Below are 14,484 nucleotides of genomic sequence, written 5' to 3'. Positions count from 1 at the left end.
GTGGCTTCACCACTGAAGAAAATGTGTCTCCCTCCCACAGCAATCATTAAATGTTCATAGCTCTTCAGTGAGGAGCAAGACCTCATGAACCCCTCCTGCTTTGTGGGAAAATGTTGAGAGGACTAATCTTGTGTAGGTAATTACAGCTGCTAAGTGTTCAAGTGCCTTGGGCGTGCTATTCCTGGAAGATGGCATTCCACAATATCCCATCCTTTGGCTCTTAGAGTCTTTCGCCCCCTCCTCTGTGATACTCCCTAAGCCTTGGAGTGGGTGATTTGTTAGATACCTCGTTTATAACCGAACATTTAACAGTCACTTACCCTCAGACTTTAACCATCTGAGTTTCTGAATTAATCGCTCATTGCAAAATGATGCTTCCTTGACCAGCAGCAGTAATGTATGGGTATAAACAGAAAAATGTAGAAGACAGTTTCTTAGCACATCACATTGCTTTGTAAAGGGATATCCCAGCAGTACTGTCCTTACTAGCATAAGACTTTCCTAGCCAGAGCTTTTGAAAAGTTCACAGTACCTGATAGGAATTCTGTCCCGTGAACTGAGCTTCAAATCCAATCAGAAAGAGGTTGGTCACCCCCTATAGCTGTGCCACTGTTGTATTGAGTAAAACAGTTTTCCCTAGAAGCTTGCATACTACATTCTGGAACTGACCAGCAGAGAGAGAACTTCTACTTCTTCAGTCCTAGCTTAATTTCTGTATGTTCTATAACCAAAGTATGTAGTGTATTCAGCAGTAGAATCCTGTCTTGTAATTCAGGTAGAGCATGCATTTGGGTCCTTGGAACCTTCCTAGCCAACACCTCATATGGAACTAGCAGTGCCCTGGCACCCTTTTATTTAGTAACTTTATGGTGTCTGTGAACAGCTTTGTCCACCTATGCTAGATACCTCTGTTCAAACTTTATCTTACTCTTTTTGTTTTGTTGCTTAATTTTTTAATTATCAAGTATCGGGTTTCCTTATGGCTTTTTCCATATTCACTTAGTCTTGTTGGCCCCTTGCCCCATACTACCTAATCCTTTTTCTCTCCACTATTCCCTCTTCCACTTTTATATTACATATGTTTACTACTTGACCCTAACTGAAAGCCTCTTTTTCTCTCATGGGACTTTTAAAATTTTTCTGGCCTTTAATTAGATTTTGGATGTATGTTTGAGATAGATTTGGTAGAATTTGTTGATAAATTAATTAAATATGAGCAAATGTGAGAAAGGGGGAATTAAAGGTGTTGCTAATTATACTTTGGACTGGACATTCAGAAGAATGGATTTTGCCATACCAGTGAGAAAGTCTGCAGGAAGTCTGGATGGAAGATCAGGAATTCTGTTTGGCCATAGTTATTAGAAACACGTATTACACCGAAGATCACATTTTAATAGAAAGGGATCTTAACTAGGTAGATGATTTAAGAGTTTAGAAAGAGGTATAGATGAGGAATAAAAATTGGACACTATCGGTTTGTAGGTGTTATTCAACATTATGAAATTAGATCAGATCATTAACAAAATGAAAATATAAAGGTTTAAGAAGAAAAGAGGTCTAAGTTCTGTGCCTTGTGGTACTCAGTTATTTAGAAGCCAGGAGATAAAACAAAAGATCTAAAAAGATGACCAGAAAGGAGTGAGTATAAAGTAGGAACACTATGTAACATCTGCTTCTAACTGAAGGCAGAGTGTGCTAGATAATGCCCTGGTGTCAAGTTCCCTCAGCGTATTGGTGGCATATAAGAAAAAGAAGTTTATTTCTCACACATGTTACATCTGTCTGAAGCATATTATGTCTAGCTAATATGATGCTCTGTCTCATCCTCACTTCAGCTTCTGTAGTCTGGTGAAGGTGTGTCTTCAGGTCATTACTTGTATCTCAGTAGTGACATAGCCATTTGTGTCACCAGGGCTTATAAATGGAATAGGACATTTGTGCATGAGGGCAAAGATGGTCTTTTAAGGTAATCTCAGGTTTTTTTTGTTGATTTGTTGGTTTGTTTGTTTGTTTGTTTGTTTGTTTTTGGCAATTTATCCAAAACACCATATATTTATCAGTAATAAAGAATGAAAACTAAAAATACACAGTGCTATTTAGACTTTTAAAATAAAGTTAGAAAACAGTTTAAAGCTTGAAGTTTTTAAGTGCTTCAGGTGACTTTAGCTTACAAATTAATTCACTTGGGGTTTATTTTACCTCATCAAGTAAGGAATATATTTTAATACAGAGGGATTCCAAACAACATTTTATTAAGGGGAAAAAAAACCTTTAAAGGACTTCTTGACTACAAAACAAGAGGAGGAGGGGGAAGAAGAAGAAGAGGAAGGGGAGGAATTCATCAAATAACAGGACTATTTTAAAAGCTTCAAGAACTTTACTACTAAGAAGTCAAGGCTACATCTGTTAAGGCTCTGTTGGCTCAGTAGGTAGCTGAGGAGTTAGACTTGGCGGCTGTCGTTGTGTAGGTTGTACTAAAGGCTGAATGCTCAGGCTCTGTCAACAATGGTAATGAAAGCACAGCATTCCATGTGCTTGTTACCTTCTTACCTGCCTTAATCTAGATTGGCAATGCATAAAATTCCATGTTGCTCTTTGGCGTTATTTCATTATCTTTGCAAATAGATTATGACTCTGATATTCAAGTAAATGTTGAATGTAATTAGTATTTATTGAGCACCAACAGAGTTTGCTAAACAGGAAATAAGAGTTGCAGGTTTTGTTTTTTTTTTTTTTTTTAAGATTTATTTACTTATTTATAGAGTAGTCTGCCTGCACACCAGGAGAAGGCACCAGATCTCAGATCTTATTATAGATGCTTATTAGCCACCATGTGGTTGCTGGGAATTGAACTCAGGACCTTTGGAAGCACAGACAGTGCTCTTAACCTGTGAGCCATCTCTTCAGCCCCTAGAGTTGCAGTTTTAAAGGAAGAAAAATGTGGCTGAGGGAATTGCTTCTGGGGACTCAGTTTGAAGTCTGGATTAAAGCTGAAGTTTAAATTTAAGTTCCATTTTTTAAAAATTCCATCCATTAATTTTTCTTGCTGGTGTTCAGCTTGTATTGTATATACTTATTTTCATTAGATTTCATAAAAAGTAATGCCTCATGGTGGCCACCTAGATAAAGACAGCTGTTAATTTGTGCTTTTTTTCTTTTTAAAGAGAATTTTATGAACTATGGTCTGTTTGCGTTTTCATTAGGCAGACAGCTTTGGGGAACCCATCGGGTGTTGTGACAGGACACTTGGCGTGAGTCTCTAGGAAAATGAGTTGCTGACCCAGTGGGATGGGCATTTGGTAAAGGAGACTTCCCTGCTCTTGAGTCGTTTTGTGTGGTGCTCTGAAACAGTGATGGGCTGACGTATGGACAGTGATTTGGGAACATTCCTGATTGTGGGGAACTCCTGCCTCTGTCATCAGTGAACTGGAGAGGGAAAGCCCTGGTGTTAGGAAGTAGTGGTAACACAAACAGATAGTAGTGTGAGCGCTTGATGTTGAGCGAGGTGGAGCTAGCCAACAGTGCTGGCAGCTCAGTTCCTCAGGTGTACCAGTTTGTTAACTTGTCTTGAAATTCTTGATTTACTATTATAAACCTTTGAGGTGATAAAAGAACTAAGTGGTGACTAGAGAAGTATTAGAATTCAAATGTATTCATTATTCTTAATAGTGTATAAATCCTCTCTTCATAGGTCCTTGGATGGCAGATGAGGACACTAAGTAGTGTTTGTTTACCATGTCTTCATTTAGATTATTGGTATCAGATGAGGCTAATGAGAGTTGACAAATTCAGTCATATTAATAATAAAGGCTTCTGAGTGATAGAGGATGGTGTTAAAGGCTGCATATTTGAAGTGTTACCTTTGTTCTAAGCAACTCTCAACATTATGATGTGAAGTGGGTGAGTAAATGCCTGCTGGGCTTGCTTGTATTTCATGTGAACAGGAGTGCTTAGCCTTTTGACATTGTGACAGTGATGTTAACAAACATACTGGGCATCATGCAGCCTGAAGGCCATGGTTAGGCATTCCTGACATTAAGATGTAACACTAGTTTAACATTTTTTTTTTCTATAGTTGAAAATATTTCAACTTTAGCTTTTTATTTTTGTCAATTTTTGTTTTATGTGTAGCTTAAATTCTTCACTTATCAATCAACTCAGTTCACAGAATTCTAACCAATTATTAAAAAGAAAACAGTTACTCACAAGCCACTAACTGTAGGTTTGGTCTTGCCTTTAATATTGAATTTTTTTCATCTTAGTGCATTGTCTTAATTTCTTCTGTTTGTTCATTGCCTTTTCAAGGGCCCTCTGCTTCATTATCTTTTATGGTGTCCCCAGCTAAATTTCTTCATTTGCCATAGGCTTTTCTTGTATTCTGGATCTCCCATTCTTTTTTCTGTTCACTGACTACTGTTTCTATATTCTGATTAAAGGGGATGCTCCCACCACAATTCTGTAGCTGAGCAATGGACCCAGCAAGGTGCATGTCCATGGTAAATTCTGATTACCTGTGTGCACAGTAGAAGGGGCTGTGTGGTGGAGAGGAAACCTCTCAGTGTCTGGATATACGCCTGGGTGTATAAGTGCACAAGGAAGATACAACTTTTCATTCTGACTTACTGCTTTTAGTTGTGATTATTCACCATGTTTTATTGGAATAACTCTAAACTTTTAACAATCATTTTTAACATCTTGATGTTTTATTGACTTTTATTTCACCAGTAAAGAACATGCTGTAGTGGTCCTTTGATTTAGGAGAAAGTATTTAACTCCTACTACCTAGTGATACTATTCATTAATTTTTCTTTGTTTGCTTATGACCTTATCCATCTGTATTCCTCCATATATAACTGGACTTTGTACAAGGATAGTGGAATGAAAAGGTAATGAATCAGTATTTGAATGATTTTGAAGTGTTTAATTCCTTTGTTTCAAACTTAGTGCAAATAATTATTTGAAGATAGGTTCGTTATTTTCAAAATTTTTACAGATTTTTTTGTAGTTAGGCATATTTGTAATTATGTGACTTCCTTTTTAAAGCATTATATCAATTATATAAAATAATGGGTTTTGTGATGACAATTTTTATGTTTTGATCATATATCCTGTTGTTACTATCCTCTCTTTTCCTAACACCCTATTCTCCTGACCCTATGGCTTTTACAGAAGTGTGGTTTCAAGACAGATCACTAGCCCAGGGATCAGAAGACTGTAACATTGTCAAGTAGCAGGAACTTTGCTGCTTAACTAGATGACTGACACTGAGGAGGCCTTTGTTCTCTCTGCCCTAGTACCTGGAGATAGCAGAAGTATCATCTTTCATGGGACAAAAATGACAACATGCAAACATTCTTTAAAAACATCCAGAACAGTGTGATGTTAATAACGATGGTGATAATGAATCCTTATCTGTCCTTTTTAAATACTGAAAATTAGAAACAATGACCTTCACAATGAATTGAAACAGTAATTTCATTGAACCATGCCGAAGATAGTGAGCAAAGACAGCACATTTTAAAGCACATTGGAAACTTGTGTTTACTGGTGTGCAAGTTGAAATGTTTTAATTTAGGTTATTAGAAGTTATTAAAAATTGGTCTTTCAATAATTCTTTGTATGTGTAGCTTTTGTAGTAATAAGGAATATTTATGGGAATGACATCCAGAGCTTACTGTTAAAATACCATATTATGAGACATCTGGGATAGAGAAGGTGGAGCTGGGGTCTCTTTCTCTCTCTCTCTCTCTCTCTCTCTCTCTCTCTCTCTCTCTCTCTCTCTCTCTGTATGTGTGTGTGTGTGTGTCTTTTGAGGGGTAGGTAAAAATGATTAGTCATTTAAAAAAAAATCAGTCTTTAGAATATTGTGAGTAGTAGTAGTGTGGTAACATTTGGTCAGAAAAGGCTGGAATTATGCCTGGAGAGCAGTGGAAGGCTATTTCTGCGAGAGGAGACAAAACTGAAGTGTCACCTTAGAATGGAGGGTAGATCCTAGAGTAGGAAGGAACACAGGGTTTTCTTTTGAATTGTTTTCATTTATTTATTTTTTAAATTATTATTTTAGAAAAATAGCAGCATTTTCTGTAATTTAAGAGATTCTATATTGACAAAGGTCTATATTCCTTTCAGATGGTCCTGCTGAGGCGCTAGTGACCAATGGGAACACAACCACAGTGCCATCCTTGAATGATGATCTGGACATTTTTGGACCAATGATTTCTAATCCTTTACCTGCAACTATCATGCCCCCAGCTCAGGTATGTGGTGAAATATGCTTCTCTGTGACTACCACTTCTTTTTGAAAAGCTTCAGAAATTTAACTTTGAAATCATTGTCCCTAAGCTGTCTCTGGTTAAACACCTATTCTTTAGGCCAGGCTTTAGCAAACTAGTCTGGCAGTTTTGTTTTGTTAAAACAGATAGTTTTATTCAAACACAGCCACTTCAATTGATTTATAACTTTTAGCTACTTTGGTGCTACAGCCGCAGAGACAGTTACAATAGAGACCCATATAAGCCCTTCACCATTTTGAAATTTTTAACCCTTGTTTTAGAGGAACCAGTATTTAGAATGTGTATATGGGAGTGTGGGTGAGTGAGACAATCTCAAACTAGCCTTAAATTCCAAGCCAGTGTTACTAACACTGCCGATGTTAATAAATTTTGACTTGAGTAAGTTTTGGCAACTTAAACGTTTGTATTTTTCTAAAGGTAAATTATATTTTAGCTAGTCTTAAAATAAATGAATACTATTTAAAACAGTAATAAGATTTTAAAAATACTAATGGTGAAGGAATTCAGAATGATTTTTGTGGCATTACATCAAATTTCCTTCAGATGAAATATTAACTTTCTGGGTGTAACTTAAAGACATTTGGAAGCTTGCAACCCTATTTTTCTTTCTTACTTTGGAACACTAAAAATAACCAGTGGTTTCCTGAAAGGGGTTTGAGATGCAGAACTCCTTTTCTGTAGGAAACATGAAGCCCATCTGAGTTGTGTGAATGTGAAGTTTTTAATAACAAACAATTTCATGTCTCATTAAGACTAATAATGTTTTAGTGTACATATTTTTGTTATGAAAGTTATTGTGTAGTGGCCTTGAACTTAACAAATAAATTTCTTGGAATTAGGCTAAAGTCATCATTAAATTTCAGTATAGCAATAGCATATAATTCAGGAAAGTCAGCTAGCTTATTGTGTCTTTGGCCCTTTTGGAATCTACTGCCAGTCATGTGAAAACAGAGACCAGGGACTGTGGAGATGGATCATTTGGTAAAATGCTCGTCATACAAGCATGCGGTCATGACTTCTGATCCCCAGTACCCACATAAAAAAAATTGGGCACAGCAACATGTGTCTATAACCTATAGGAGTGATAAAGAGATAAGTAGATTCTTGAAACTTCATAGGCTAGCTATCCAAACCTAGCCAGTTGGTAAGCTTCAAATTCTAACCTTTATGCTAATTAAGTTCTAGCCAGTTGGTAAGCTTCAAAGATTAACTTTCATGCTTTGTGCATTCTGAGTAGTACCTCATAGGATAAGGTTTTTTCTTTTCTTTCTTTTTAAAAAAGATTTGTTTGTCATATACTCAAGGAGGCTGATTGGGAATGTCAGTTCTTCTAGAACTGGAGTTACAGGTGGTTGTGAGCTACCATGTAGGTGCTGGGGAAATTAATGTGGCCTTCCCTCCCTCCCTCTCTTTCTCCCCCTCCCCTGTATCTTCTTTATTATCTTCTTTATTTTGCATTCTTTGAAGTTCAGAACAAACTCAAATAAACAAACAACTCCCCCAGCTCCTATAATACCCATCTCTGCTATTCTGTTGGAGGGGATTTTCCTGCTTTATGGCATAAGGGCAGGAGAGAAGGGATTGTCTAGATATGAGCAGAAAGTAAATGCTCTTAATCATCGAGTTGCCTCTCCAACCCCAATATGCCACATTTTAAAAATCATATCTTAATTTTTAAAATATTGTTCATGAACCAAAATTGTAGCATTTTATGTATTGATTTTTGCCAATTGTGTATTGATCCCTATAAGATAATTTATGGTGAGAATTATATTTTACCTGATGAGACTAAAATCCAAGTACATTTTCAAAATACTGCCTTTACCAGGAGAATATATATGTGTGTATTCATATGAATGCTGAAACTATGAAAGTTGCTAATTCTGTCGGGCTTTTAGTATGTGAAACTGAGCTGTAGCTGGGTCTAAGTACCGAGAGTACCAAGATCATGAATTACTCTGAACTCTACTAGGCTTTTGGTGTCTTCTAAGGATATATGAATTCTAGTCAAAGATTTGCCCATGTATAAAAATAGCATGAGTTTATCATCAGCCTGGAAATAGCAGACAAGAATATAAAGGTATAGAGGGTGGGAGGAGCTGCGTGCAGCAGCCTTTTCCTATCTACCCACAATGAGAAGGGAGGAGAGGTGGGAACAGGGAGACAGACAGAATATGAATATATGAGAGTGAGTATGTGGACATGCACAAGTGCTGATATCAGTCCTGAGATTGCCAAAAGGCAAAAAAGCCTAGATTATAAAGCAACAGGCAAACATGGCTTTCCTTTTACTGTGATGGTGAAATGATGGCAAACACAGCACCAATAGATGAGCAACCGTCAGGTACTTGCTAGCTATGCTACTCAGACTGGCCAATTTTAGCCAGTGTCTATGTTGAGGGAGAAGTTAAAAAATACATGAAAATTAGATCATGAGAATGTTTATCAGACGGTTGTACTATGAGACCAGAATCAGTATTTCTCCAACCATTTGAGGAAATGATTAAATCTGATTGATCAAGGATGGAACCCAAGGTGTTGAGTAGATTCCTGTGTTGTACAGAAGTGATGTGATGACAGGGTCACATAGTGATGCTATTGTGTTATCAGGGTTCACAATAATAACTTAGTAGTTAGCCCTTTCTCGTACAAAGCCCTCTTGGTTACAAAGCCCGTCCTTACCTCATAGGACAGAAGTCAGGTGACATACAAACGTAAGGGCACCCTGTCCCATTCTCTTGGCCTCTGTGGTCCAATGCTTTTTCATTGGTAACTAAGATACAGTCAGATTAAAAGACGCCATTAGGTTTGGTATTCTGTCATGTCTAATTTCTTACACATTTTAGAATTTTTGCAAAATAAGACAGCCTTTTCTATGTTTCCCATAAGTCTTGCTCAGTTAGTCATAATAGATTCAAAACATGGTTCTGCTTAAGTAAGTTTGAATAAAATGTTTTGACAGTAATTTACTGAATGATGTTCTATCCTGGACACTAAATATGTGAATTTATCTTCCTTTTGCTACCTACCTTAATCTGTGGTTTCAGAAGAATGTGAGCCAGTGTGTACTAGTGTTCAGAAAATCTTAAATTCATTTCATATTTAAAACAAATGATTAAGCAAGATTGTCAGTTGTGATTATGTAATGCTTTCTTTGTATAAGATGCAGAAGATTAATGGGAAACCTGTTTTAAATTAAATATCTAAATTACTTGTGTTGCTTTGCCTCTGAATAGCATACAGGGTATGGCATTAATATAGGTAGTCACCGGGTTTTTTTGTACTTCATTTTTGGACTAGAAACATACTATTAGTGTTAAAATAGACGTAGAATAGGTATACAAAGATTTTATGGTATAGCTTTTGAAAATGAGAAAGCTTTTAATCTACCATTGCAGAACCTTTTGCTTCTGCAAGTTATAACATTCTTTATTACAAGTGACACTAATTCTTGAGAGAAGTGGTGGCAGTTATCAGACTGTATCTGCATGCTGTCATACCCATTGTGTTCAAGTGAGGAGCAAAACCTGTGCTGTCCCAGCTCCTGAATATGGCTCTGGAAGAAATTCAGTCCCCTTGGTTTTACACTAACAGGTCATATTATGAAACATTGCACCTTCATTCTAGATGCTCTTGTGTGGGCTAAAAAATGATCTTCATAGATGTCACCATTTTTCTTCTTCCAATCCCATACTTTTATGTGAATTCTAGTAATTGATAAGATGTGCTGTGTAGAAATTAACAGTTTATTTTGGTGTTTTGTCCAGGGCACAGCATCTGTACCAGCAGCTCCTACCCTATCTACCGTAACATCTGGGGATCTGGATCTGTTCACCGAGCAAACTACAAAGTCAGAAGAAGTAGCAAAGAAACAACTCTCCAAAGATTCCATCTTATCTCTGTATGGTACTGGAGCACAGCAAAGCCCTGCTGGTAATTGATACTGAACTCTGCTTCCAGTGAATGACAGTGGTGTTACACTAACCTCAGTTACATTTTCCCTGTGGAAGTTTACATAACTGAAATGAATGAAGCATTAGAATTAAACAGTATAGGATTCACAGAACTTTATTCATTAGAGACTTAATAAGTTGTTCACATATCACGTAATGTTATTCTACAAGTTCATAGGAAAGGAATTATTTTTCAGGAATTGATGGAATTTGATTTACATGAAGTTTGATTTTGTGTATACTGTTTCCTCTGCAGGTAAACAAATAAGTAGTCAGAACTATGCATACATATAATTATGCAAAGCTTGGAAACGTCTTTTACTATAGTGGAAATATAAGATGCTGTTTATTCAGTTCTAGCCCATCAGACCCTTTTCCCCAGTCATAGATGTGTTGAAACTGTGTGGCCACACACCTGCTTTCTCATAAAAGCAAATAACCACTTCTCTACCTGCCTGGTTGGTTTTGGGGAGAGCAGTGGCGCAAGTCAGCAGAAGCAGCATGTACTCTCAGGATGTGCGTCTGTCTGCATTTTGGAAATAGGCTCTGCAGGTTGAGATGGGAGTTGTTTTGAGCTGTCTGCTCAGTGGGTCAGGAAGTTGCCTCTTCTGTATCTGGAGAGAAGTGCAGCCATATACAGGAACATCTTTTTGACCTGTTTGTTTCTTTTTTTATTCGTGGTTCTTAATATACAGGTGTGTTTATGGGACCCACAAATATACCATTTACCTCACAAGCAGCGACTGCATTTCAAGGTTTTCCTTCCATGGGTGTACCAGTGCCTGCGGCTCCTGGCCTTATAGGAAATATGATGGGACAGAATACAAGCATGATGGTGGGCATGCCCATGCCCAATGGGTTTATGGGAAACACACAGACTGGAGTGATGCCACTTCCTCAGAATGTTGTTGGCCCTCAGGGAGCATTGGTGGGACAAATGAGTGCACCACAGAGTAAGTTCGGCCTGCCACAAGCTCAGCAGCCTCAGTGGAACCTCTCACAGGTAGGGCTCGCGCGCTTTCTACCATCTTAAATTCAAGAAACCAGTTTGTATTCTCAGTCATTTTACTTGCTTCAAAATCTAATGATGGAGCAAAAGAACTGAATATAGAGGTAAATTAGATCAGATCCAAGTGTTTGTAGATGTCATGAGGTTTTATAAGGTAGGTAAATGACTTGTTCTTATCCTTACGTTAAGAATATTCTATAAATAAATGTTAGGAATTTTTTTTCCCCATTTCAGACTATATAGCACAGTTGTGATGGTAAGCATGCGAGTACTAGCTAGAAGTTACCTTGGGCAGAATAAAAGGGGCCTGTAAGGCTTAGTGCTGCGCTTTACTCAGCTTCTTCGTGGAGTCTTTTATCGGTGAGGCAAGATTGTTCTAAATGGACTATTTAAAAAAAAAAAATCCAAGCTTAGCAGTAAGAAAGAAGTACAGCTTCAAATTCTCAAAGCAGAGTTTTATGAGGGATCAAGGCTGCTTCTGTCAGGTGGCTACTGCCTGTTGTCTTAGGAGGAACATTCATTGGCTTCAGAAGCCCCATGATGCAAATATAAACCCTGCTTACCCTCAGGTATTCACTGATAAACTCCATGTCTGTCTGGGTTAGGTTGAAGCAAGGAATAACATTTTTTTATTAAGTGCTGTCTCACTTTGCTGTAGCTCCACAGACAGAGGCTCTGGCTTAGCACTGATGGTCCCATTCCCTTTCCTGTGTGATGGCTCACCAAGCATCTTACAAGAGCCAAGACCACTACAGCCAGTAGTTTGACTTCTGACATAAGCAGGATCACAGTATATTTTAGAAGTGCTCATGAGCTGTTATTTTTCCTTATAGTTGTGGTTTATAGTAGTACATGGAGCACACACTGTTTAAGCATTGGAAACATGTTAGTAACTGCTTTTCTGTGGACAAGATGCCGAGGCTCACTCGGCTCAGGTTAATTTCCAGGTGAGCCAGGGAGGAACAGCAGCCCTGTCAGCAAGGCCAGGAGAATATTCGTGAGCAGAACGGAAGAGGTGATCTGCCTGCCTGTGGACACATTTGAGCACTAATGTGGTTATTGTGTCTTAGGTTTTCAAAAAACAAAAAGCCTATAAAAGAGTTAATGCTGAGCATAGGTTTAGAACTATGTTATGGTAAATCCTGTCTCTGCTGCTCTGTTAACCAGTCTTGGGAAGGAGAGAATCCGTGCCCAAGAGGCTGATAAATATACTGGACTCTACATTTTATTATATGCTATAAAATAACAGATTTCATGTAATTTTATCTATTCATATTGTTACAACCCAAAACATGTGCTATATGGAATTTTTTATGTTTAGAAAGAACATTAAGGCCATTTAGGATGTTAATAGAGAATTACAGGTATTTTGTTAAATGTCAGGGTAATTTAGGATGTTTTACTTTCTAAAGTCTCTTGGTCTTAAGGAGTCACAGAAGGAATACCCTAGTGTGGTTGAGAAAGTGACAGATTCATATACTCAGATACAAATTCAGTTACTTTATAAACCATGCTAAGCCCAGGAGAAAGAAAGGAACAGAGTAGCTGCCTGACTTCAGTAGAGATGCTTCTCCGTGGTCTGCTTTACTCCGGAGTTTTGACTAATTCTCACATTAATGATGAAATGTCTGACTGTAGCTAAAGAACCAAGAAGGAAAAGTGAATAGTCCTCCTAAATTAAGCCTTTTTTGTGTGTTTCACAGATGAATCAACAAATGGCTGGCATGAGCCTCAGTAGTGCAAACCCTGTTGCAGGTTTTGGCCAGCCCCCTAGCACAACAGCAGGATGGTCTGGAAGCTCATCGGGGCAGACTCTGAGCACACAGCTGTGGAAATGATAAGGTGCAGCCGCAGCCGAGTTTCATCCAGAACCAACACCTGACATTCCTCGCTGCAAAGACATCTAGTTCCCATTTCTTCATGTACATACGTATTTTTTTCTTCTCCCCCATTTGTTCACATTAAGAATTACCTGATTGACCTTGTTGGTCTGTACTGATTAAATTTGATGTGAAAGCAGGTTGAAAAAAACCATCTTCTGTGGAGGGCAGCTTTACTCTTTATTTCCCATGTCATATGCCACATTGAGAGGCTGCTCAGTTAACTTGCATAATCGGTTTTATTCTCAAAATTATAGCTCTAATGTTTGCATATAAGGGAAGTAGTTATCATGTTAGTGATACCTCTAACAGTATAACCCCACCCCCAAATTAGCCAGTAACCCTGTAGGAAGGTACTGTATGATCAAATGTTTAATCATATAAATAGGATGTAAATGTATCACTGAGCACTGTTTTCTAGTGTATCAAATTCTTTTATTCATCACTCACTTCACTGTGCTGTTGTTACGATGTGTTTAACAGGGACTGTGGTTAGTGAAAGGAAGATAAACCTGGATGTCACTGTAAAACCTGAATGAATGTTCCAAGAATTCAAATTTTCGCTGCCTCTTGTAATTTGGACCTCCTCTCATGTACATAGTGCTAATATGAAGACCTTTTTCTGCACTATATGCACACAGGGTAACTAAAACAAAGCCACTTTTAATCCTTGAAGGTATATCCAGGTTTATGACAGTAATTGTGTTTACATTTTATGGTGCCTAGTATTGACAAAATGTTATTTCCCTATATTAAACAGATGAATCCACACACCTTTTTTATTTGTGGGTTTTATTTCCTACAGTGTACACTGCTACCAACTTTCCAAATATTTCATGTTGTGAAGCCAAGAATTGGGAATATTTAGTTGTCAAATACTCATCATCACGTTCTAACACCTGCTTCATTTTACCAGTTATGACGTGGCTTGATGTGAGGGAGGGATGTACATGAGATACTCAGATGTTCTTTCTGAGCGTCATTTGCTTCAGTATACAAAAGTCTTCCCAGTTAAGTTCTAGAGAACACATGCAGCACAGATGAAGACAACACATTTTGTAGCATCCAGTTAGCTGTTTAAACAGGTGTCCGTCGGCAGACAGGAAGGGCTGAAGAAAAAGGAACAATACCTGAATGAGCAGCAGCCTAAACTCCAGACTTCCTCTTCTACACCTGCTGGTCTTGGCGTCTACACCTCAATGTTCACTGTGTCCAGGTGGTACTTTGGCTCATTGGCTAGATTGACCTTCTCTGTCCGAGTGTGCCACACAAGAACCTACGGAGGAAGGGGATCACTTAAGCAGCTGCATTATCAACACTCAAGGTCCAGCAGCATGAGGGGGATGAGT

The 14,484-nt window shown here is 38.0% G+C and overlaps 2 protein-coding genes across 3 annotated transcripts in view; one reads left to right on the top strand and one right to left on the bottom strand.

The window, feature by feature from the left end:
- Window positions 1–13,106, top strand: part of Smap1 (small ArfGAP 1) — a 78,300-nt gene extending 65,194 nt beyond the window's left edge. For both annotated transcript variants that reach the window (XM_051152973.1, XM_051152972.1), the window contains 4 exons: window positions 6,130–6,257; window positions 10,061–10,226; window positions 10,942–11,249; window positions 12,959–13,106. In XM_051152973.1, coding sequence (XP_051008930.1) covers window positions 6,130–6,257; window positions 10,061–10,226; window positions 10,942–11,249; window positions 12,959–13,093 — 737 coding nt within the window. In that variant the 3' untranslated portion in view covers window positions 13,094–13,106. The remainder of the gene's footprint in view (window positions 1–6,129; window positions 6,258–10,060; window positions 10,227–10,941; window positions 11,250–12,958) is intronic.
- Window positions 13,107–14,324: 1,218 nt separating this feature from the next.
- B3gat2 (beta-1,3-glucuronyltransferase 2) overlaps window positions 14,325–14,484 on the bottom strand; it is a 70,329-nt gene continuing 70,169 nt past the window's right edge. The window contains exon 4 of the mRNA XM_051152977.1: window positions 14,325–14,411. Within this exon, the coding sequence (XP_051008934.1) occupies window positions 14,325–14,411 (87 nt within the window). The remainder of the gene's footprint in view (window positions 14,412–14,484) is intronic.

This window comes from Acomys russatus, chromosome 11 (genome assembly GCF_903995435.1).
Source record: "Acomys russatus chromosome 11, mAcoRus1.1, whole genome shotgun sequence".
NCBI classification, from domain to species: domain Eukaryota; kingdom Metazoa; phylum Chordata; class Mammalia; order Rodentia; family Muridae; genus Acomys; species Acomys russatus.
The sequence above is the reverse complement of the archived record's forward strand: the minus strand, read 5'-3'. Positions and strand labels throughout refer to the sequence as shown.